The 24,680-nt window shown below is 54.2% G+C and overlaps 3 protein-coding genes across 3 annotated transcripts; 1 reads left to right on the forward strand and 2 right to left on the reverse strand.

The window, feature by feature from the left end:
• The first annotated feature begins 80 nt into the window (after window positions 1–80).
• On the forward strand, window positions 81–1,217 carry LOC101287185 (cytochrome c oxidase assembly factor 3 homolog, mitochondrial). Its single transcript, XM_004282839.3, has 2 exons — window positions 81–327; window positions 681–1,217. Exons 1-2 carry the CDS (start codon window positions 114–116, stop codon window positions 785–787), a joined length of 321 nt encoding a protein of 106 aa, XP_004282887.1. The 5' UTR covers window positions 81–113; the 3' UTR covers window positions 788–1,217.
• An 818-nt stretch (window positions 1,218–2,035) lies between these two features.
• Window positions 2,036–18,139, reverse strand: WNK4 (WNK lysine deficient protein kinase 4). Its single transcript, XM_049701692.1, has 18 exons — window positions 16,523–18,139; window positions 14,863–15,035; window positions 13,824–14,044; window positions 13,360–13,517; window positions 12,789–12,877; window positions 12,499–12,715; window positions 10,466–10,730; window positions 10,113–10,234; window positions 9,831–9,889; window positions 9,611–9,728; window positions 9,219–9,335; window positions 5,696–5,833; window positions 4,543–4,597; window positions 3,855–4,438; window positions 3,705–3,765; window positions 2,813–3,221; window positions 2,525–2,724; window positions 2,036–2,363 (listed from the first exon to the last, which is right to left on the reverse strand). Exons 1-18 carry the CDS (start codon window positions 17,132–17,134, stop codon window positions 2,227–2,229), a joined length of 3,735 nt encoding a protein of 1,244 aa, XP_049557649.1. The 5' UTR covers window positions 17,135–18,139; the 3' UTR covers window positions 2,036–2,226.
• Window positions 18,140–18,268: 129 nt separating this feature from the next.
• VPS25 (vacuolar protein sorting 25 homolog) lies at window positions 18,269–23,368 on the reverse strand. Its single transcript, XM_004282837.3, has 6 exons — window positions 23,240–23,368; window positions 22,880–23,025; window positions 21,920–21,973; window positions 21,135–21,223; window positions 20,303–20,378; window positions 18,269–18,889 (listed from the first exon to the last, which is right to left on the reverse strand). Exons 1-6 carry the CDS (start codon window positions 23,290–23,292, stop codon window positions 18,777–18,779), a joined length of 531 nt encoding a protein of 176 aa, XP_004282885.1. The 5' UTR covers window positions 23,293–23,368; the 3' UTR covers window positions 18,269–18,776.
• Between the last annotated feature and the right edge of the window lie 1,312 nt (window positions 23,369–24,680).

The raw sequence follows: 24,680 nt of genomic DNA on the forward strand, positions 1-24,680 counted from the left end.
CTCTCTGTGAAAGGAAATGCGGACTACATCTCCCAGAGTTCCCTGCGGCGGCCATGGACTGCTATTCCCAGCAAGTCCCGCGCCCCGGGAACTGCGGAGGGCGGAGCGGCAACATGGCGGCGCCGGGAGCTGGAGACCCTCTGGATGCTAAGAGCGGAAAGGGCCCCCTGGCTCAGCGCATCGACCCGGCGCGGGACAAACTGACTCCTGCGCAACTACATTTCATGCGGCAGGTGCAGCTCGCCCAGTGGCAGAAGATGCTGCCACAGCGGCGGACCCGGAACATCGTGACCGGCCTGAGCATTGGGGCCCTGGTGTTAGCAATTTGTATCCGTCTGTACTGTAGACTCAGGAAGACCGCATTTGGGGGCAGGAGAAAGGCAGCAGAGGCGTGTAGGAGGGCAATGTGGGGGTGGCAGAAAGAGCCCGAGCTGTGAAAGTCTTGGCTACTTATAACGCTGAGCCAAGCTGTTTAAGTGTACCTTACTTTGTCATTTTAAAGGTGTTCTTTTAATATAATTTATTAATGATAACGGAATCAGGGTCAGGGCTCAGAAGAGCAGAGGGCAGAAGATCGAATCACTGATTTGGGAGGATGAGAGATCAACAAGGGTGGTTGAGCAAGTCTGGGAAAAGGGAATGTGCATTTTCCACGTGGTTTCCTGAACCCACCTCCCCAGATGGTTACACCTTATACTCGGTGTCCCAGGAGCGTTTCCTGGATGAGCTAGAAGATGAGGCCAAAGCTGCTCGAGCCCGAGCTCAGGAAAGGGCATCAGGACACTGATCCAGACGGGCATCCTGCATCTCCAACCTGCTGGAGTCCCTTCACATGATGGCTGATGCCCCACGACCCTGTAGAAATGGAAGCCTGCTCACAGCATTGCTTTCCTTCTTACTAACTTTGGACGATGATAGAGCCCAAGTAACCACGGGTTTGTGCATTTGGCCATTGTCAAGGGAACATGCCCACCTTGCACTCACTGTGTGTGGCCACTGACTCCTTTTCCTAGTTTGTTTCCTTGTTTGAGGTGTCTGACCTTGGCTTTTCCCAAGCTTTCTGACTTTGTGGTTTATCCCCTTCAGGGTCTGGCTGGGAGGGTGGAGGACGAGAGGTGGGCTCTTAATGGGGGTGAGGGTGGCAGCTCTGTGCAGTGTTGGAGCCTAAAGTGGGAAAAATGGGGTCAGGTTGAGAACAATAAACTGAGTCATCTCTCTCGGAGTCCAATGAGTGTGTTGGGGCTGACACTTCATGCTGGAACGCTCCACAGGCAGTAGCTGCAGCTGTGGCATGGCCCCAGGGAGCCGTAAATGTTTAACTAGAATTGCTTTTTCCATGAGATCTTTCCACCTGATTTAAGGGAGAGATCGTGGTGGGTCACTGGGCTGTTTGAGACTGAACCAGGTCTTGGGGGGAAGGAAGGTCACTCACTCTTCTGTCCTCTACCCTGAGGAACACACTACTCCAACTTTACTGCCTTTTCCCATAGAGAGAGAGAGAGAGAGAGAGATGAAGGATGAGGGACAAGCAGCTTTCATTCTTTTAACTTCCACTGGGGTCTGCTTGTGTAGGCCTAAGGTGGGGTCTGGGTGGACTCTTAGCTTGGTCAGGTGGATTACTGACCTTGCAGTTTCCTCATGAACTGCTGGCAGGAAGCCATAAGGCTGGGCTTCACCCCTGCCTCCCGTTGTGAAACGGGAATTCCTTGTAAATCCTCCCCTGCCTTACCCTGTAAAGCTTTGTCCCCAGTTCCTAAGGCCCGACATACAAATTCACCAGGTTCTAGGTTCCAGCATTTTTATTGGCTGCTACTAATTCTGGTGTGAGAACACCCCCTCCTCCTGCCCAGCTGGGAGTGTGCCTTGTAGAAGCATCCGGGCTCGGGTGGGACTGCTTAGTGGTTCACTCTTGGCTGGAGAGGTGGCAGGGATGAGGATGGTAGGCTGCAGAATTTATGCCTTCTACACACAGCAAACAGTTCCCACGTGTTTGGCTCTTCCCTATAATGGAACGGCACTCTCCAGGCCCCTGGGGCCTCCTACTCCCTCAGGGTTGAGGTCTTCCTTGCAGAGTAGTGCTGGTCAGCAGATTCTGAGAGCACAAGCTCCACGGTGGGCCCTGGTGTGGATGAGACACATGGCTTCTGTTCGGAATTCACTGGAGGGAAAAGAAAAAGAACTGAAGAAACCTCCAGGGTGGGAGGAGGGTGAAGCTGCAGCCAGTTATCATTCCCTGGGCTCTCCCTCCCTTGGGCCCGCCCTCACCATCCTGCCAACATCCCTGGCGAATGTCACCCCCTTGCTCGCCCGCTGCTCCTGGGAGCCGGTGCTGCTGCCACTCAGGGAGTTCCTTCGTATGATGCCTGGGTGCAGGATGGGGAGGGAGAGCACTGAGTGAGGGAAGGGGCCATGGGGAGAGGGGGCTAGTCCCCCCCAGACTAAGGGGCAGACCCCCAGGGCCTGAAAGAAAGATCACTAGGGACAGGTCTTCAGAAAGATGGGAGTGGGGCAACTGCTGTCTCACCAGGGCCCAGGGGCTCAGAGCGCTGCAGGCTATTGCGCCGGGAGGTGGGGAAGCTGCCCTTGGAGAGGCGGCGCTGGCGGCTAGACAGCATAGCGGCAGGGGCCACAATCCCCGGCGGGGGCTGCTTCCCGAGCCTGCTGTACAAGTCCTCAATTTCCTGCTTCTGTAGTGTCTGTAGTGCCTCCACCTCTGACAGGTGCCTGAAGACACATCAGGAGCGTGAGAGGGCCAGCCGAACACTTTGCTCTCCCAAGTCCACCTCTTGACCTCCATCCTCCCCAGACTCACTTCTGCCGAAGACTCCGCAGCTCAGCCCAGAATTCCTCATCCTCCCCACTGCTCTCTGACTCCTCACTGCTCAGACACAGACTGCTGTAGGAGTAGTTCATCCACACTGGGCTGGGATGGCTCAGGGGTGGAGGGCTGCCCCCCACTCGGGGTTCCTTCCCATCGTCCCCTTCCTCTTCGGCTCCAGCCCCCAGGCCCTCGGCTGCACGGTCACTTTCAGCCAGAGCCTCCCTGGCCTCTGGCCCGCCTCCAGCACTATCCTCCGTGTCTGAGCTCTCCGAGGTCAGCTGAGGGGTTGGAGGCTTCAGGGAGCCAGAGAGAGTAGGGGATGTCGGTGGCAGGGGAAGAGGCTCAGCTGGTTCCTTGGATGAAGTCACTTGGAAGCGCCCAACAAGCTGGGGCTTTCCCTCTGTAGTGAGACAAGGAAGGAGTCATGGAAGAAGGAAGAGACATCAGTGGCAGGATATAAAGTGACTGAGGGACTTCCCTGGTGGCGCAGTGGTTAAGAATCCGCCGCCTGCCAATGCAGGGGACATGGGTTCAAGTCCTGGTCTGGGAAGATCCCACGTGCCACGGAGCAACTGAGCCCGTGCACCACAACTACTGAGCCTGTGTTCTGGAGCCCACGAGCCACAACTGCCGAGCCTGCGCGCCACAACTACTGAAGCCTGTGCGCCTAGAGCCCGTGCTCCGCAACAAGGGAAGCCACTGCAATAAGCCCGTGCGCCATAACGAAGAGTAGCCCCCGCTCGACGCAGCTAGAGAAAAGCCTGTGCGCAGCAACGAGGACCCAACGCAGCCATAAATAAATAAATAAATTTATTTATTTATTAAAAAAAAAAAAGTGACTGAGGATAACGGGCAGGGGAAGGTCAGTGGTCAGAGGCCTCACCTTCAGAGATGGGAGCCAGTCTGGCTTCACCCAGGAGTGGCCAACCAAGATTTGGAGAGGCCTAAAAAGTGTGGATCCATGAGTAGAGGAATGATCCGGAATGGACCCCACACACACACCCCGCAATCATCCCTCTTGGTTCCTACTCACCTCACTCTCCATCTCAGATGTCAGGGGTGAAGGCCTCTCCTGGCCACAGGGAGCAAGGGGAGCTGGAGGGGGCAGGCTGGGCAGGGGACCAGGAGGAGCTGGCGGGGGCTGGGAAAGGAGCCCAGGGCAGGGGGACAGCAGGGACTGAGCCACAGTCATCACAGCCAGTGAGAACGCACTAGCCAGAGAGAGCAGAGGGGCTGCTGTGGTGGAGGGGACGGGAGAAGCAGAGGGACAGGGCGGAAAGGAGGGAGGAGCAAGAGTAACCTGGGAACAGCTGGGGAGGAGAGAATTCAGTGGAAACTGAGCAGATGGGACTGGAAACTGGGATGCACTGGGGGAGAATGGAAGTGGGGAGCTGGGGGGGTGTGGAGAGAGATTTGAGGAGACCTGGGGAGAAACTGGAGAGAATGAGGAGGAGCTGGGGTGACATGGGGGAGAAGTGATGGGGAAGATGGGACTTGGGAAAGCAGGGGATCCAGGAGAAAAGGGGTTTCCAGGAGACGAGGGGGTTCCAGGAGAGGATGGGGAGGTGGAGAAGGCTGCCCAGCTCCTCTGCTCTAGGGTGCTGCTCTGGAACTCTGCTGGGCAGGGAGCGGATGTTGAGATTCCCATCCTCCATTCCCTATGCCCTTCCCAGGAGCAACCCCAGGGGTTGGGATGAGTAGGGACAGAATGTAGTACATACCACTGGATGGGTCTGGGGTGTACCCTGGGAGGGCAGGCAATGGTGCTGGCTCCTCCTGAGAGCGAGAAATGTCACAGTGGGAAGAGCTGAGTCTTAGGACTCATGAACCTCTAGGAGTCCACAGATGAGTTTCAAGGGGTTCAAAAGTGTATTTGAGGGACTTCCCTGGTGGTCCAGTGGTTAAGATTCCACGCTCCCAATGAAGGGGGCCCGGGTTTGATCCCTGGTCAGGGAACTAGATCCCGCATGCCGCAACTAGGATCCCGCATGCCACAACTAAAGATCCTGCATGCTACAACGAAGATCCCGTGTGCCACAACTAAGACTGGTGCAGCCAAATAAATAAATATTTTAAAAAAACTGTATTTGAGAAATATGTAGTGGTAAAGGGGCATGATGTCTGCAACTTACTTAAATGGTTCCCCCCAAAAATGCATGCACACACACAGATAGGGGAGAGAGGAAGAGAGAATGGTAAAGCTCATGTGGCAAAACACAATTGGCAAATCTAGGCAGAGTATCTAAGAATTCTTTGTTCAATTTTTGCAACTTCTCTGTAAGTCTGAAATTTTATTTATTTATTTTTGGCCGCAGCGCAAGGCATGTGGGAATCTTAGTTCCCCAACCAGGGATCAAACCCGCGCCCCCTGCATTGGAGGTGTGGAGTCTTAACCACTGGACCACCAGGGAAGTCCCCTCTGTAAGTCTGAAATTGTTTCAAAATAATGAGTTAAAAGGATGCACTGGGGCTTCCCTGGTGGCGCAGTGGTTGAGAGTCCGCCTGCCGATGCAGGGGACACGGGTTCGTGCACCAGTCCGGGAAGATCCCACATGCCGCGGAGCGGCTAGGCCCGTGAGCCATGGCCGCTGAGCCTGCGCGTCCGGAGCCTGTGCTCTGCAGCGGAAGAGGCCACAACAGTGAGAGGCCTGTGTACCGCAAAAAAAAAAAAAAAAAAAAAAAAAAGTATGCATTGAACACATTTTTCTAGAACAAGAGTCTGTGGCTTTCATCAGATTTCAAATGGGGGAAGAGCTATTGTTTTGGGGTCCCAGAGATGAAGACAAGTTAGATCCAAGGGGACTGGTAAGGGCAGAGAGTAATGAAACCTGGAGCAGAGTCCCTTCCCCCTGGAGGTGCCCAGAGGGGTCTGACCTGGGGGCCCAGGGGGTCTTCAGCAGCCTCCACAGGGCCAGTATCTCTCTTCAACAGGGTCTCCACTCGCTGGATAATCTCCCGAATCCGGTTCAGGAATCCAGCTCGCTCCGAGGGCAGAATGAACTCGTTATACACCTGGCGAGAGTCAGTAGGAAGGGGAAGGAGGGCTCAGTTATCCCACTCATCCCTCTCTCCCGGCCCCAGTCTTTAAAAACCAACCCTTCACCCCACGCTTGTGCTCACCACCACCCTAAAACAAGTATTTAGTAAGCATCCATTGTGTGCCAGGCACTGTGTGGCATAAGGAGAAATACAGCTTAGAGAAAAGGAGGTAACATTCACAGCATGCATGTATATACCAGATCTTTACATATCTTATCACATTTAACACCAACGACAGCTTTCTGGGGTCTACATTAACACCGCCACTTTAGAGCTATGCTAACCAATGCTCAGTCTGCCCAAGATCAGGGGATTTGCACCCAGACCTGTCTAAAGCCAAAGTCTGAGTTTTTTACACTGTTGCCTCACAGGCTTTTGGACACAATTCCTCCTCTCATAGGGCTTATAAAGTATGCCCCCACAGATCCACATACACACACAGCCCCACAAAGTTAAGTAAAAATAAGGCAATAAATGGTAAATGTTAACATTCAAGTCCGCAAATGCTTACTGAGCATATACTATGTGCCAAGCACTTGCTAGGTTCTTTGAAGGAACAGGGAAGTATGAAACAAGGTCCTGGTCCTGAAGAAGCCCAAAGTCTAGAAGAAGACACACACACATACGTAACTCAATAGACTGCAAGTCAGCCCATGGCAGGTAAGGCGTTTTTGATTGGCATAGAGATAAAAATGCTATTCCTGGAAGGGGAAAGGGAAAGCTGCTGTTTCACGGGCAGAGATTCAGATTTGCAAGATAAAAAGGTTCCAGAGATCTGTTGCCCAACAGTGTGAATATACTTAACACTACTGAACTGTATACTTGAAAACGGTTAAGATGGTACATTTTATGTTATGTGTTTTTTAACACAATTTTTAAAAATCCATTCTAAGAAGAAAGCAGTTCATACCACCTCAGGGGATAGGGGGAAGCTGGGATGGCTCCACAGCTGAGGCTTGAAGGATGAGTAAGAAAACCAACCCTTTATTGAGGACCTACCATGTGTGGACACTTCCCATACTTTTATCATCATTTCACCTCTTGTACATGCTGTATCACTTCTCATAGATTATATATTACATCAGAACATCTTTGCAAAATAAGTATTATCCCCTGCGTTTTATTGATGAAGTTCAGAGAGGTTAAGAAACTTGCCCAAGTTTGCCAAATTAGTAGATAACAGAGCTGAAGTCTGAACTCAGGTCTTATGTGAAAGTCCACCCTTTCCTCTGTTCCATGCTGTTCTGAGGCAGGAGAGGGCACAGCACCTTCACAGCACATTCAAAAAGGGCCCAGCACATTCACAAAATAGCGAAGACTGGAGTATAGCTGAGAGTGCTGTGAATTTTAAAGGCTGTGCTCCAGAGCTTGGACATTACTCTGTAACCACGGGTAGCCTCTACAGATTCGGGGGCAAAAAAGCAACAAGAGGAGATCTAAGTCTCAGGAGAATTCTGCAGCAGAGGAGTGGAGGGTGGGCTGGGAAGGAGAGAAAAGAGGGCCATGGACCCTGGGTTCAGGGACAGGGTCCCTTTGGCTGTGTGGGATCTGAGTGGGGCTTGAAAGCCCAGTAGAGAAAGCTCCCAGGGCGAGACCCCCGAGGAGATGGAGCCAGAAGCTGAAAGGCACCCAAGCCTCTTCAGAGGACCATTCAGAAACCAGTGTGGCTGGAGGAAAGATTCTTGAAGGGTTGAGTGGCTTGACAGAAGTTGATAAGCCTGCACGCCAGGTGATAGTTTGTCTCTGTCCCCGACACAAGCTGAATGACATGATGGAGGAGAAGCTTTAGAGAGAGTTCCTGAAGTCTGACGTTTCTTCCATTCCCTTCCCTCTTTCATCCCAGAGGCTGGCATCCACTGCCCCCACTCCACTGAAACCGGTCTCCCACAAAGACCTCCTCCTGACAAAAGCCAGTGTGGTCTTGCCTCAGGCTTCACCCTATGCCTCCTTGAAACAATCTCCTTACTCAGTTTTTAGTAACATCTTCTGGAGCTCCTCCTACCTCTCAGGCTCCATCTCTGTCCTTCGATGACCTATCCCCACCCCCCCATTCCACAACTGGGGGTATCCACTAAGACAAACCTCTACGCCTCAGGCTTTGCAGGCCCACCTTGTCTCACACTCAACTCTGCTGAGACCCCCAGATCCACCGCTCTCTCCAGCCCCGTATTCTCTCCTATAGAGGATCTTATCTTGCCTGTCTCTGTCATTCAAGCTCATGATGATCCCTAAAAAAAAAAACAAGCCACTTTCATTTTCTAACTTCCTCTCTCCTTTGATGGCCTATTGCCATTAGTTCCTCTAAGCTACAACTCGCCCTTGATATCCCCTCTCCCTAACTCCCTCTCATATCAACTCAGCAAATATTTATTGACCATCTACTATGTACACTGTACCGTGTCAATAGATTACTGGATTACAGAGTAATTTATTTTCCCAAAATACCCTCAGATTCACCCCTTTTCTTCCTCCTCCCCCATAATCCATTCTCTCCTTGGACCACATCCGGCTTCTTGTATCCACCTGCCAACTGGATTCCCTACCCCCAACCCTCTCCCACATCCCACAGCAGAACAGTCTTCTTAAAACCTACTCTCACCATGTTACACTCTAACTCTTAAGACTGTCTGTGATCTGGACTCAACCTCACTTCCACAACTCTCCTACAGGAACCCTTTTCTTTTTGGATTTTTTAAAAATTGAAGTATAGTTGGTTTACAATGTTGTGTTAATTTTTGCTGTACAGCAAAGTGATTCAGTTATACATATATACACATTCTTTTTTTTTCATATTCTTTTCCATTATGGTTTATTACAGGACATTGAATATAGTTCTCTGTGCTATACAGTAGGACCTTGTTGCTTCCTACAGGAACTCTTCCAATGACAAAGTCTCCTCATGAAGCCCTCCTAGCCCCATATTTCAAGGCACTCCGTATATCCATGACTTTCCTTTGCCATACCTCCACTGGACATGCCCTTTCCACTCTTCACTGCCATTCTGACCCATCTGTCAAGACCTCACATAAGTCCTTCCTCTTCCCCTGCTGCCCCCAACCCATCCTTTACTTACAGCCACAGTATCACGTGTCTAGCACGCACTTCACTGCACTTATGTATACCCTATGTTACTCTCAAATTGCTCCAGCTGAGGATCCGAACCTCACTGGATAAACAGAAACCTCCCCCGAAACAAGGGCAGAGATATCTTCAGTGTCACTGTGCTGAGGGCCAACGAGCTTTAAAACCCTTTTGCTGTTGGATGGGGTGGGGGTGGGGAGTTCAGCAACAGGGGACATCAGGAAGGAGACTCTTGTCCCAGATCCAAAGACTCTGTCTTCATCTCTCTCCCCCTCACCATGGCAGCTGCAATCTCTTCCGGGCTGTCCCCGTCCAGATCAAATCGGAAGGTCACCATCTTGCTGTTGTGCGTCTGTAGCTGGCACTCAACCACTCTGTCATTCTGGTCTGAGACCTTCAGAGTCAAAAGTCAGCAGAGGGAGGAGGTCAAGCTCTCTGTCTTCATCACGTGTCCCCGCCCCACTCCAACCAAATGACGGTGGTGGCCAGACTGGAACTGGAGAGAGGCAGATTCTGCCAGCGTAGTCTTGTATTAAAAACATGTCTGGCTGACTCTTGGGTACCAGTAGCACACGGCTTCTCCCCGTTCCTGGCTAACCTCCCCCATCCCTCGGACAGTTCCCTCCAGGCCCTGTAGCTTATTCCCCAACACCTGTGCCCCTTCCTTACACTTGTGACCCGAAGCCGGGATCGGGGTCTGCGCCGGAGGTTTTTCCCTGGGGGTCTCCTCATCTGTTCCATCCCTTCTCCCATGTCACTAAGGCCTGATGCTGCATCTGAGGCATAGCTGGAAAAAAAAGGAAGAGAAGACAGGAGTGTCAGAGTGGACACTGGGAGCCCAGAGCTCCATATATTTCACCCTAACACCCCAACTCAGACCAGAACTTACCTGTCTCCAGGGGAAAAGTCATTGCCAGGGCCAGAACGTGGAATGGATAGGGCAAAAGCCTGAAATAGGATATGGGTTCATGAGGTCAGGGGAGGGAAATTGTTGGACTCCAGGGAGATGGTGTCAAGGGTGCTGGGGTACTTGGCAGAGGGAATTAGGAAGAGGACAAGAGGGGTGGATTTCCAAGGACATGGGGCCATGTCAGGGGTTTGGGTTTTACAGTACGGGAGATAGGTCATAGGATTGGAATGGCTGGGAGCCCCCCATGTGACCCCCTCTCACCGAGGGCAGGCAGAGATGGGACTCAGCGGGGCAGGATGGCACGCCCCTAGGGGGCTGAAGGGCAGGGTCTGAGGCATCCAGGAAGCCGGAGGAGCTGAGGTAGCCATCAGTCTCGCAATCCGCTGGTGGGGAGGGAGGGGATCAAAAAGTGGAAATAAAGGGGAGTGGTGGCCAAGGAGGGAGGCTGCCTGAGGAAGGAGGGGCCTGGAGCTGTGGCAGAGTTCTTTCCCAGAAGGAGCTATGGCTGGATGTGGAAGGCTGGGTAAGTGACAATGCTGTTGGCTTGAACTTCTGGGTAGGGGGCAGAGGCCAAAGGTTCTGGGACCTGGGTCCCAAGGTCAGAGGTGACTTACAGGTGGTGGATGAGTAGCTGGCATGGCGGAAGAGGAAGGGCTGGTGCTGGTCTGCCTCTGGCTCCTCGGGTTCAGGGGGGAAGACACTGGAGGGGGCTGGAGTCATGGGGACAGCTGCTGGTAGGGGCCCTGGCGCTGCGGGGAAGGCCGCCAACTCCTTAGCTTTGCGCAGCTTCTCACGCTTTCGCTGGATGGCAGCAACCCGTTCACGCACTGCACGGGCCACCGGCTGGTAATCGGCTTCGCACACTAAACCCAGGGCCACCTGCAGTTGGGAGGGTGAGGAGCACAGTTTGAGATGAGATTCCCCCTCCCCCAGCAGGGACCCATCATGACACCTTCTTGAGGCCTCCAGGACATGGGAGAAAGGGAACCAACATTTATTGATTATCCACTGTGTCCATTAACTGGCAGCTCTTCACATTGTCAACATTAAATCCTTCCAGCAACCTTCTGAGGTAGGTCTTATCAGCCCCATTTTAGAAATAAGTAAACTAAGGGACCAGTTCATGGTTATACAGTAAGTCAATTGCTCTCGGGGGCTGGGAGACACTTGGCAATATCTGGAGACATTGTTAGTTGTCACACTTAGGGGGAGGTACCACTGGCATCTACTGAGTAGATGTTAGGGATTCTTCTCAATATCCTACAATGCACACAGTACAGTCTCCCAAACAAAGCTGTCAGTAGTGTCAAGATCAAGAACCTCTGTATGTAATGGATCAGGATCCAATCCCAGGTCAGGTTTGAGCTATGCTTCGGAGACCCGCTCCTATGCCATATTTCAAACACATTCTCAGGTTCCTGACCCAGACCCACCAAGAGATGCTTCCCACCCTTTCAACTGCATTTTTTTTTTTTTTTTTTTTTTTGCAGTACGCGGGCCTCTCACTGTTGTGGCCTCTCCCGCTGCGGAGCACAGGCTCCGGACGCGCAGGCTCAGCAGCCATGGCTCACGGGCCCAGCCGCTCTGCAGCATGTGGGATCTTCCCGGACCGGGGCACGAACCCGTGTCCCCTGCATCGGCAGGCGGACTCTCAACCACTGCGCCACCAGGGAAGCCCTCAACTGCATTTTTCTATCAAGAATTTCATACTCTTTCCCTTCCCCCCTCAGGCCTTCCAAGACCAGCCCCACATCTCTGTCTCCCACATATGCCTCTCCTGGTCCACCAGCTTCTGTTCATCATGTCCTTATTCATTTCAACAACAAGCTTTGCTGGGCATGTAAAGGCGGTGGGGCAGGGTGATCTGACCTAAAATCTGAACAACCTGGGCCAGTTCTGCCCTTAACTTGCTTGGGACCTTGTACAAGATATTCAACCTCTCTGAGCTTTTATTTCCTCATCAATAAATCGGGATAATGTCACTCCATGCAGGGTTGGTAACAACCATCAAATGCATGGGAAAGGGCTCTAGGCTGTGTACAGATGTGGGTGATTAACAAGCTCCCACCATGTGCTAAGCACCCTCAGGGATAGAAAAACCAATACACACAGTCCCTGCCCCCAAGACTTTATAGTCTAGTGTAAGAGAAAGACAGGAATGTATCCTGGTATAAAACAAGACCAATGGGGGCCTCTCCAGTAATGGAGGACCTGCTGAAGTGGGAAAAAAGCATTTAATTTTGACTCTAGAGGGGACAGACTTTCTGAAATGGATGGTTCTGGGCATGAAGGAAGATCGAGAAAAAGACATGGGGGGGATGGGGGATGAAAAAGGAAAAAGAAGATAAGCTGGAGAGAAGGGCATTTCAGGAAACCCGGATCAGTAGGAAGTAAAACAGGGAGGTGGAAGGACCCAAGGCTGGAAAAGGAAATCTCCAACTTGTGGAGAACACTAGGTGTGCATGCGAGTGGGGTGCGTTAAGTCCGGAGCTGCAGGGTGACCCTTGCGGGAGATGCCGAGAGGGCTGGCTTGAGCCCCCCTCCCACCACCCAGGCACCCCTCCAGCGAGGCACTGGCCCCTCCAGTCGACGTCCAAACGCCCCTCACATGCCCAGTCGCAGGGCAGGCAGTCTGTCCTCCGCTCACCATCTCCTGCGCCACCTCCTCGGCTGCGTCCCGACCCAGCTGGAACAAGAACTCAATGGCCTGGTTGTCCCGGCGGCGCCCCCCTCTCCGCGCGTCCTCCATGCGCAGCCAGAGCTTGAGGTCTGGCTTCTCTCCGTCGTCCTCCTCTGCCAGCTCCACGTGGACGCCGCGCTCCTCGCGGAAGAAGGCGTGAGCCAGAAGGTCCTGGATGGTGAACCTGCGGGCGGCGCCACCGTGAGCCGAGCCCCACCGCCGCCCGCCCCCACCCCCATCCTGCCCCTTCCACCCACCTCTCGTTCTTATCCGTGCGGATGCAGCCTTCAATAATCTCCTTCACCTCAGGCATCTTCACTTTGTAGAAGCTGTTCGGCTTTGTGCCCTGAGGAATGGGGTTGCATGAGGCCTCCCGCCCTCTGCGCCCCAGCTCTCTGCTTGACACACCCGCCCCTGCCCGAGGCAGCAGGGCGTGCAGACGCAAAAGCACCGCGACTGCTACTAGAAGATGTGATTTCAAATCCCAGTCCCCCCACGTATCGACAGTGTGACCTTGAACAAGTCTCTCGCTGAGCCAGTGTCCTCATTTGTAAAACGCAGGGCAGAACATTTGCCCTGCTCACCCCGCGGGGCAGCAGGAAGGATTTCACATCGATTGGAAGCTCTAGGGAGCGCTACACACGACATTATTCTAAATATCTTGTATTGGAGGGGCTTTGGGTGCATCCAATATCCTTCAGTGTTCACCAGGGCGTCTTTATGTCCAGCCTGTTTTCATTAAGGGAAAGGGCACTGACCGCGGGGTGGCTGGAGCAGGAAAAGTGTAAAGGGGACCTGTAATTCCCTCTCCTCCCGGCCCCCTCTCACCGAAGTGACCTTGCGGTAGATTTGCGCGGCATTCTGGCACTCAGAGTAAGGGTACTCCGAGGTAGCCATCTCCAGCATGCACATGCCAAACGCGTACACGTCCACGGCCTCATCGTATTTTTCCTCGTACATCTCCGGGGCCATGAACTCCGGGGTCCCTGTAGGATCCACAGCAGGTGTCAGGCTGCAGTGCCTCCTTTATGGCTTCGTCCCTCCCTTCGAGTGTACAAGAGGCTAGGCAGCTCTGGAGTGCAAGTGACCGACCCCTCCCTGTCCTGTGTGTGTGAGGGTGGGGGATTGGGGGAGGGGTGTGGGGAAGAGGGAATGCCATAGGTCTCCCCATCTTCCCTGTGGTCTTCTACCTCCGTGGATCCCGAAAGACACTGCTAGGGGGAGGGGGTCCCCAGGCTCTCTCCTGACATGGGGGAGGGCAAGAATGGCAAGGACCCCCGGGAGGGACGCACCGATGACGCTCTTGGCGAAGGAGGCGCGTTTGAGCGTGGCCAGGCCCAGGTCTCCAATCTTAACGGAGCCTGTAGGGCCCGTGATAAAGACGTTGTCACACTTGAGATCCCGGTGCAGGATGGGGGGTACCCGGGAGTGTAGGAAATGGAGCCCCCGAAGGATTTGGCGGCTCCAGCGCTGAAGGACTCGCGGCTTCATCTCGCGGAACCGCCTCAGGTATCTGGGGGAGGGCGCATAGCCACGGTCTTGGTGGGGGACGTATAGGCTGGGGAGGGAGACCACCACTGGGAAGTTCCCCGTAGCCCCACCCACTCCCCCGCCTTCGCATCTTTTGCCAGCCTCTCCTAGCCTAGATCCGCGCCAGTCCTCAAGCAGAAACGCAGTCGGGAGTGTGGTAGGTAGACAGGAGGTTACAAAACGGGGGTCGGGCGGTAAATGCACAGACAGGGCCGCCCCCAAGGTGCTGTGGAAGTGCCAGAAGGGATAACTAACTGCCCCGGGCGTGGGGGAGGGCTCCAGAGAGGAAATAACTTTTATGTTGAGTCTTGAAGGATGAACAGGCGTTCAAGGGTGAAAATGGGAAGGCATGAAGACTTTCCAGGTAGAAGAGACACCCGTGCTCAAAGGCACGGAGACAGCAAGTGATGGGCCAGGGCGCGAGGAGCTGCTGGGAATTTGGTTTGTCTGGAACGCAGGCTGGATCCTATAAGGACTTTGTGAGCATTCCTTAGAGAGTGTGGACTTTATCCTGAGGGCAGTGGGAAAACTCGAAAGGGTTTTAAGGAGAGAAGTGACAGTGCCAGATCTCTGCAGGCTGCAGGAAGATAGGATAGCTTGCACAGGAGAGAGGCAGCATGGGGGAAGACTCCTTAGGGGGCAGCTGAGGCCTCCAGACTCTCAAGAGAGGAGGATGAGAGATAGTGAGCCTGGTTTGGGACCTGCGTGTAGCGTTTGAGGAGGCTGGGCTCCTCCAGAAGCCGTGGAGACCTCCCACCACCAGTCCTCCCACCAACTCCCGCCACCAGGCGCAGAGCTCACGTCTTGAGCGTGCCCGAGGTCATGAGTTCGGTGACCAGCACGATGCAAACCTGGCCCCTCAGCACCGACTTCCACGAGTCGTAGAAGCGGACGATGTTGGGGTGCTGCAGCCCCTTGAGCATCTCCACCTCCTCCGAGAATCGCTGCCGCTCCACTCGAGACAGTTTCCGAGTCTGTGGGGTAGGGGGTGGGGGTCACAGTCACATCAGGCCCAGGACCCCCACGGAGAGAGGGGATGGGAGCACATGGAGCAGGGCTGAGGGAGAAGTGAGAGTAGGAGCCAACGGATGGGGCTGGGTGGGTGGGATCATTTGTCCACTGACTGTAGATGCCTAATTCCCAGTGTGCCCCCCTGGGCTGCTCCAAGGACACACCCACCATGGGCCTGGGGCCGCCCCCTGGACCCCCGCCTGGACACAAGCGCTTTTATGCAGCCCTGTCCAGGAGCCCTGAAGTCAATAGCGCCTTTGTAGCCGCCCAGGCCGGCCGTAGGGTGGGAGGGGACGCCCAGGGGCTGGCAGCGGGCAGGCAGCAGGCGGGCAGCAGGCGGACGGCAGGCAGAGAATTGGGGCCGGCAAGGGGATTGGCCTCAGAAACTGGGAACTGCTAGATCCAGGCAGGAGGCAGGAGGGCTGCAGAGGGAGGTACAGAGTAAGAGACAAAGGATCCAGGACCAGGTGCCAGGAGACTGCCCCCTGCCCCATGGCTGTCTCGCCTCCCCCATCTCCCTCCTCCATCTCCCTCCTCCACCCCCCCCCCACCCCAGTTTGGCCGCCTTGCCTTGCCTGGCTTAGAGCCTGGGGCGCGGCACTGGCAGGCGCAAGGGGCAAGCCCAGTGCCAGGGCTGGAGGGGAGGACCCTTCCCCCAGGCCCTGTCCCCCCAGTCTGAATCCAAAGCTGCTAGCTCAGACTTAACTGGGTTTTTCCCCTATGGGAAGAAGGTCCTTCAAATCAGCATACCCCTAAAGTCTATGGGGTTCAGCACCTTTAGATCTGAGAAAGGAGAGCTCAGGTAGGCAGCGGGATGAGGGGCAGGACTGGACTCAGGCCAGGGCTGGAGCTCCCTGTCTCCCCTCCCCCAGCTGTGGAGAAGTCCAGAAGTCTGACTGCTTCAGAAGGGGCGTGGGAGGGCCCCATCCTGCCACAATAGCCCTAAATCATCTGGAAGTGGAGAGGACCCTGCCTCAGCTGCTGGCCTCCATCATTCCAGCCTCCTAATCTGCAAAGAGCCAGGGTGAGGGAGCAGGGGGACCAGGGTCACACTGAGGGTCTCAGGACTTAGGGGGAAGGGAGAGGAAGGGAAGAGATAGTAGGTAACCACTGCAGGAAAGTGGTGAGGCCAACCACCTCTCAGGTCTGAACTGGCTCCCTACCCGATTTCCCATCCTATTTTCCACCTCTCAGGGTTGAGTACAGAGCCCGTAAAGTGAGAATGTCTAAATCCATAGGGGAGCCACCATACACCACCTGCCTCAGTTTCTCCTTCTGCAGCCCAGAATCAGCCAGGTCCATGGATCATCAGAACAAGGGGGACAAGAGTGTCTGGATATTTGACTGGAAAAATACATCCCTCTTGCTGCTGTCCCCTGGGTCTCCCATCCCAAGACCTCCAAACGGTCCTCCCATCCCGTGGCGTCACCGAGGGGGCTCCCAGCCGCACCTGCAGCTCACACCAGGCCACCTCCACCGTGGTATCGGTGTCCAGCCCTCGATACACCGTCTTGAACGAGCCACGTCCAATCTCGATGTCAAACTTGAGGTATCGGCCGTCCGGGGACGTTGCCACAGCCTGAGTCTCCGTGTCCTCCTTTTCCTCCTGCTCCCGCCGCCGCTCCCGGGCCGCCGCCTCGGTGATCCTCGGCGGTTCCCGGGGCCCCGACCCTCCTGCAGAGCCCGCGAGTTCCGGACGCTCGGAGTCTGCGGCCTTCACCGGGGCGCCCGCGGTCCACGTGTCCTCAGTGGGCTCTTCAGAGCTAGGCGGTGGACTCATTGCGGGGCCGGAACCAGCGGAGTCCGGAGGAGCAGGGGGCTCCGGAACGGGTGAGGCTGGCTGGGACCAAGAGCTCAGCAGCCCCAAGTCGACTGAGCTGCGGCGGCTGAGACGGGAGGAGCGCGGCCGGGTCTCAGCCTTCCCGGAGAAGCGGCGCGCCCGGCGAGGGGGCCCGAGGCGGGGGGGCCCCGCCGCGGCGAGAGGCGGCGGGGGCCGCAGGGCCAGGTCGGCCTCCGCCTGGGACATAGGGACCTCGGTCTCTGGGGCCGGCGGTGCCAGCATGAGGAAGGGCCGGGCGCCGCAGGGCGGTAAGCCGGGCGGCTGCGGAGGCGGCGGCTTGACAGAAGTACTGGCTGGGTGCGCAGCGCTCCGCCTGAGCTACTGGGGCCCCAGCCCAGGGTCGCCTGCCCCGCAGCCACGCCCCGACACGCCCCCCGACACGCCCTACTCCCCCAGAGCCGCCCCCTCGGAACCACGAGCGCAGTGGAGCCCGTGGCGCAGCCCCTCACCTCGGCCACCGCCCCGCCCCCGGCCGCTGGCCCTCCTCCCCCTGGCCTCCCGGAGAACCCGCTCTCAGTCTCATTCCGAAGCCGGAGCCGGGTGCGAGGCGGCGGCGTGTCCTCCCGCACTACGAGTGCGCAAACCTGTCTGGGGGAACACGGTACTGGGACAGGGAGATGAAAAGTGACCGCGGCTCCCCGGCCCTAGAAAGGGGGGTGGTGAGGAGGAGGCTACCACCAGCCTGCACGACCCAGATAAGGTAGCGCCACCCCCTCCTAATCGTCCGGAATGGCCCCAGGCCGACAATACAGAGGTCAATGGAAAGATCTGGTTTTCTCCGACGTCGCAGTTCCCAGTCCCTCCGGGCTGCACAGGGATGGGTGTGTGCACCCCAAAGCCAGCCCCTCCCCCAAACCAAGGACCAGGTCACCCATCCTCTCCACCTCCCCACCTTGACCGCATCCTGGCCGGAGTGGCTGTTTTTGCTCTGTGGGCTCTCCTTCCTCCCCGTCTGTTTGCCGAAGTTTCTACTAAACCGAAGTCCATATCCGGTTTACTCCCCCTCAGCTCCCCTTGGCCTCAGCTACCCCACCCAGAGCAGATGGATGGAGGGAGGGGCTTCAGAGTAGTTCAGGACTTCCACGGGGAGATGGTGAGGGAGGGGGAAGTCGTTAAGCTACTCCATTTTAGAGACAGAAAGCAGTCTGTCCGCAAGCTGTGTGCCATCGGCACTCCCCCGCACAGCCCACCCGGCAGATGTAAAACCACAGGCTCGCTGGAGCCCGCCAGCACGAGAGGACCTTTTCAAAGGCCATAGGCATTCTCTCCCCTCCCCTAGGCTGGGATTCACTCAGGATGTTAACACTTCACAGCCTTCCCTTTGCCCACTCCAGTAATAACCTCAGCAGCAGGCAGTAGGGTTAAGCTTTTTAATATCATAAGTCAGTGTCCGGCCCCACCTCTCATTGCCAGGCCCCTTCCTGGGCCTCCTATCTTCACATTGCCTGAAAGGCTGCCTGCAGCCAGGGCTTCGCCCATCCCCTAGGAAAGATCCAGCACCAGCAGCATGAGAGAGGAGGCAGCAGCAGCTAAAGGGGTGGGAGGGGGAAGAAACAGAAGCTTGTGCAGGTGCATGTGTGTATGTACTTACGTGTGTGACACAAATGAAGTTTGTGTTTAGGTTTACAGACCCCAGCTCACGAGAGGAGGTGAGGCAGGGAGCAGCACATCTTTTCTCCCTGGCACCTCAGCCTCACCCTATCCCAGGGACAGACACATGGGATAAGTGGGAAACCCACCCCTGGACTGCAGCCCTTTGGAGTCTGGTAGAGTCACGGATCCAATCTGTGGGGACACTTGGTCTGTCTCCCTTTGAAAGCCCTGGAAGGGTAGGAGGTAAGAAGTAAAGGGAGACAGGTTTCTGCTAGAAGAACTTGACACCTCGGCCATCGCTGACAGTGATGATCTCGGCCTTGTGCTCCTGCTGTAGGGCCTGCAGAGCCCGCAGTAGGGTTGCCTCATCCAGCCCGTGGAACTCTGGACAGGGAGAGATGGGTAGTCAGGGACACTCAGCTCCTTGGGGCTCAAGACCTCTGAGAAGAGCAGTCCAGCTGGAAACAGAACTTTCCAGGCCAGCTGTACTGCTACAGCTGCCCCCACCCACCCTTCCTGGGTATTCCTTAGGAGTAAGGAGTGGAAGAAAGCCTGAGTCAACATGAAATGGGAGTTCATGCTTATTCCCCCTTCCTGTTTCTTCTGTCAGACTCAACCCCCACACACCCTCGCACTAACCGCCCCCCCGCCCACTAGTGTCTGATATACAAGAGTAACACCGTTTCCTTGTGGGCCACAAAGAAGGGGCCCTGACAATCAAGTGTAGGGAGGTCAAGTCCCTTGTCACTGTACGCTGACCCTAACTGCATCTGTACCCATTGGGAGGACCTGTTCTAACACAAAGAGGTATAGCCATGCCTCTGGCCAGGAGACTGTTAAGGTCCAGCACAGATATCTGCCCTTTCCTAGTGAAAAGGAACAAGGCTGGGAGCCAAGGGCCCCCTGAGTATCTGGAGATATGGCAAGCTACTGCAGGGAGATGTGAGAGGCAGGAGGCAAGCCCTAACAGGCTTGCACACCTCACCCCCTGCAGGGGCCCAGCTCTTGAGTCAGGGAGCTTGCTTTCTGAGGAAGCTTCCAGCTTTGCCTGGCCTGAGCGGTGGGCTGGGCAAGGCTGCAGCACTGAAGTCATGGCATGATGGTGGGAGTAGCAAGCAGAGGCCTGCAGGAAAGTGGGGGGAAAGCCAAGAGCTGTAAACTCTGCTGGGGCAGCCAGGCCTGGCAGAAAGGGGAGGTGCCCCTTTTTCCCCAGCTCAGATTGGTACTTTTGGTGATCCTGGGGATCAGAATATGAAGTCAGAGATAAAAGAGCTGAGAGAGTATTTACACTATGTAAAAATCAAACAGTATACAAATCCTTGTCTGGCCAGAAACCATAGTATTCTAAAGGGCAGGGGGTGGGGATGGGAGTGTTGGCCCAATCCCTTCAGCTGACACCTACAGATCTTGAGCCCTCTATAAGAATAAAGGGTGAAAGAAAGCCTGGGTCAGCAAGGAATGAAATTTCAGGCTTAATCTCCTGCCCTAGTTCCTCATTCGGCATCTCTACCAATAATTCTTAACTTTTCATGGGTCACAGATGCCCTTCAAAATCTTATAATATGGACTCTATGCTGAGAAAAATGCACATACACCCCCACAAACAAAATCTGTGGGTTCTCTGCATGTGAATTCAGATGGTTTATGGAAATCTTGGACATGGGTTAAGAACCTTTGTATTATTTAGTATTTGGAATTTAGAGGCAGAAAAATGGGAAATCTGAATGTCAAGTAAACAAAAATTAGACAGAGGAGGATTCAGATAACAAAACTGGGGAGAAAGGGAAAAAGCATTACCCTCATCCTCTGTGTCTTCCCCATTGGTCAGTTCGTACAAGGTGAACACGGAGTTGTTCTGGCCACTCCTGGAAACCTATGGACACAAAAAACAGGGACTGAATAAGAACCAGGAATTTCCTGGGAGAAGGTAAACTCACCAGCTCCACCTCTCTGACCCAGGAGTGATACTTGTTCCCAAACCAGAGCTGTCACCTCAGCAGAGGAGTGGCCTAAAACCCACAAACCCTACAGGTGCTATATTTATACATGTACACACACGCTCGGAACCACTAAACCACAGGCCTTCACGTGTCTGAGGAGTGACCTCTCATTCTGGTTGTTTTCCTGTTCAAGAATGGGTGGTGTGTGTTTGTTATATTTGGGTTGTTGGCGCTTCTTCCCCTCCTCTCTCCCTTGGGAATGTTTAGGGCTAGTGGTGACAGGGGAGAGAGTCTGTCCCCACACCCACACTGTTCAGAAAGTCTCATTTATATTGTGGACAGCCCCATAAGGATGTAGTGGGGGAGGGGCTCCAGGTTTTTGTGTTTTTTTTCCCTTCCTTTCCCCATTTATCTCCTGTGGCCAAAGGCTCCAGCCAACAATAGTACTCGTGGTTTCCAGTACTGCATTCTCCAAACATGGCCTCACATAGCCTCTGGCCTCCTACAGGCAAAAAAAGGAAAGTTCTTTCCAGCCAGGGAAATTGAGTCATTGAAAGAGGCTTGCCTGGAAGACCTTCCTCTTTCTGCCCCCTCCCACTCTGCTCAGTCTGGATCTGAAAACACCAGGCATCTGCTGAGCACAGATTCATTCTCCTTTGCCATGGGTCACTGCGTCAGAATAGTCTCACCCACTGATAGATGAGCTTCCCCCATTCTTCTGGCCTCCGCCACATGATCAGGAAGCTAGACTTGTTTTTATCCAACCACTCGAGGTTCCCTGCAAAACAGATGCTTATGAAAGCACCATGCTATAAGAAGAGACAATGAGGCAAAAACCAAGGTGGAAGAGAGTGTAAGAGACTCAGCTTTCAGAAAGAGAAATTCAAGGATTGTTTTACTATTACTAACTGCAAGGCATCCATTCTCCTCTTCAGGTCTTGGGGCACAGATGGAGAGATTTCAATTTTGTATACCAGTGGGGGAAAAGAACCCAGGGAATTGAGCTACTGTACAGAACACTCTGGGCTCCAAGCCAGGAGAGAAAAAAAAAAAGTTCTTAAAAGAAAAGATTTGTGGGGGCTTCCCTGGTGGTACAGTGGTTGAGAATCCGCCTGCCAATGCAGGGGACACGGGTTCAAGACCTGGTCCGGGAAGATCCCACATGCCGTGGAGCAACAAAGCCTGCGAGCCACAACCACTGAAGCCCGCGTACCTAGAGCCCGTGCTCTGCAACAAGAGAAGCCACCTCAATGAGAAGCCCGCACACCGCAATGAAGAGTAGCCCCTGCTCGCCACAACTAGACAAAGCCCGCGCGCAGCAACAAAGACTCAACGCAGCCAAAAATAAAAATTAATTAATTAAAAAAAAAAGCCACTGAAGGGTTAAAAAAAAAAATGAAAAGACTTGTGCTAATCTGCCCTCAGGAAAACCCAACTAGGATGAAAAATAAGGAATCTGGGGAACTGAACCCACCTTTCTTCCTCAGTTCTTCTAATACAACCTGGATTGATTCCACGGGCAGCTTCCCTGGTTTAAGGTTAAGGGAATGGTATTAATGGAATGAACTGGGTGGGATAAAATTTCTCAGAGCCAGGCTTATGCTACAAACTACCCTTCTTCTCCCACCTACACACATAGATGTGCAGTGCCCCAACAGGATATAAACTGGCATTTTCTGCATATTGGGGGGAGGAAGGTAAAGAGAAACTAGTGTAATTAAAAGGAAGAGCTTTAGGGGCTTCCCTGGTGGCGCAGTGGTTGAGAGTCCACCTGCCGATGCAGGGGACGCGGGTTTGTGCCCCAGTCTGGGAAGATCCCACGTGCCGCGGAGCGGCTGCGCCCGTGAGCCATGGCCGCTGAGCCTGCGCGTCCGGAGCCTGTGCTCCGCAACGAGAGAGGCCACAACAGTGAGAGGCCTGCGTACCGCAAAAAAAAAAAAAAAAAAGTCAGAGCTTTAGAGAATGAAAGGTACTATCATTTCTCACTCTCTGTCATCTCTCCTTCCTCCAGCCATTCTCTAGATATTTTAGGGATGAATCAGGCAGCAAAAGAAAACAACCCTTACTTCCTGGGACAAGGAGAGTAGGCAGAGAAAATTACTAAAGGTAATGCCAGAGTTTGAGCCTCATACAGAGGACAAAAGTTTCAACGAGTCAAAAAGGCTCAGGTCGGAAAAACTTGGTACTTGGCTTCAGGGCAGAAATTCTAAGATCTGAATGACACCTAGGTACTCATCACTGCCGCGGACAAGAGGGCTTGGTGCTATATTTGGGTTGGAGCTGGAGGTAAAATGGATGTCAGCTACACAGTCTGGCTCTTTCCCAAGGCCAGTTGGGGTGGGAACCTGCCTTCTGTGGGTGAAGAGGAGTGTGAGGTCTGGGCACGTGGGGAAGTGCATGTGTGGGGGGTGTGGAAGAGCCTGAGGGAGGATACGCTGTAGCTTCACGTTGTTGAAGAGCGGGCTCTCCTGAGCTTCCATCACCGTCATGCTGGACTGTTTGTGCAGGCGACAGAAGGACAGGACTAGCGAGCACCAGGCGGCCAGCTGCTTCTGCCGAGTGTCCACGTTCGGCTGCAACCTGCCGGGTGAAGCGGGTGGGGCGCAGAATTAGAGGAAGTGAGAGAGCGAGCGGCAGCACTTGCCAGGGGCGCATTCGGGGGAGAAAGTGAGGGACTGAGGGTGGCGGCGACCGGATCCGTTCTCCCCCTCCCCATTTGAAGCATCAGTGCTGAGCCCGGGGTCCTAGGGAGGGGAGGGAGGCCCAGCGGGGCTTCTCGGGGTCTGAGCCTCACGTAAAGAAGGGCGGGAAGCGATACTGCCACGGCCACTCGAAACTCATCGCCATCGTAGTAGCCCAGGAAACCCGGAACCCGCCGGCAAAGGACTTCCGGTCTCCTCTCCGGCACGTCCGGGCAGAAAGCACAGCAGAAAGGTTCCGGGCTCCTCTGGGGAGAGGGGCTGCCCAACGGAGGGATCGTCCTCGTCAACACGTCCCTTCCTATTATCCCCAAATCCTTACCGTCTAGAGCAGAAACGGCCCTGAGAAGTCTTCTGATTCCACCCCAGAGAAGGGCAGTCACTCCCCCAAAGTGGGCACAGTTAGTAGAACTGCAAGTAGAACCCAGGTCTCCAGAACCCAGCCTAGACTTGTTTCCACTATACTAGGCTTCTTTTAATGTCAACATTTGTGTCATTTAACTTCAATCCCTCGCAGCTGCCCTCAATTCCTGTGTCCTTCGACTCCATCATTCCCCAGGAGCTCATTTGTAGCTTTTATCGCTTGAAATGGCTCTGCTTCCATTATTCAGAGCTGCCGTATTTGAGCACAGCCACCTCTCTCTCACCTCTCCCACGTCCTCACCTTTCTAGCCTCAAGTCCCTGGACCCCTTTTGGTCTTATCTGACTCCTTCCCCAGCCTAGACTACTCAATTCCGTCCCCTTGCCTGCCTACCTGCTGCTCAGTTTCCAAACCAGAGTCGTTGATCCCTGCCCACCTCCCCACCCCACCCCCATCTTCTTTTTTTCACGCCTGGGCCCAGGAGTATTACTGAAAAAGAAAAAAAAAAAATTCACCGGAACCTGCTGACTGAACCCCAGATTCCCTGACTGACCTCATTGCTGGGCAATCAGTGCAGCCCAGTGACGCTTTGTCTTTTATTGGCTCCCTGTCACATCCCTCAAGGTAACTCTTCAAACTTTTCCACACTCATCATGCCATTCCACCTGTTCCCATCTCCTCCATCTCTGCAGAATGCCCTTCCCTTCTATTTTTATGAGACCGAGGCCATGCATGTGAACCTCTTAATCTTTCCTCTCTGTCATCACACTGGATTCATCTCTCAAAAATTCCTCTCTTTTACTCCTTCCTTTTGGACTCAAAGGAAGAAGTATCACTCTTCCTTTACAAGGGCAACCCTCTGGCAGCTGATTGCCTCTCCTTTCCAGTTTCCTCCAGGACTTCTCTGTGTATCATATTCCCTCTTTCCCTTTCCCCTGGCTCCTCTCGTCTACAAACATGCTGACGTCATCCCTACTGGAAAGTATGTAGTTCCCTTGACTCTACCACCCTCTCAATTTCCTGTCTGATCTCTAACATCTCCCCCACCAAAGTCCATCCTACACTGTGTACAGTTCCTGGTCCACAGAAGTGCCCAACAAATATTTGTTGAATGAATGAATGAATGAACCATTTAATAGATAATGTTCTCTTGGAACTTCCCTGGTGGTCCAGT

This window comes from Orcinus orca, chromosome 19, assembly GCF_937001465.1.
Source record: "Orcinus orca chromosome 19, mOrcOrc1.1, whole genome shotgun sequence".
NCBI lineage: Eukaryota > Metazoa > Chordata > Mammalia > Artiodactyla > Delphinidae > Orcinus > Orcinus orca.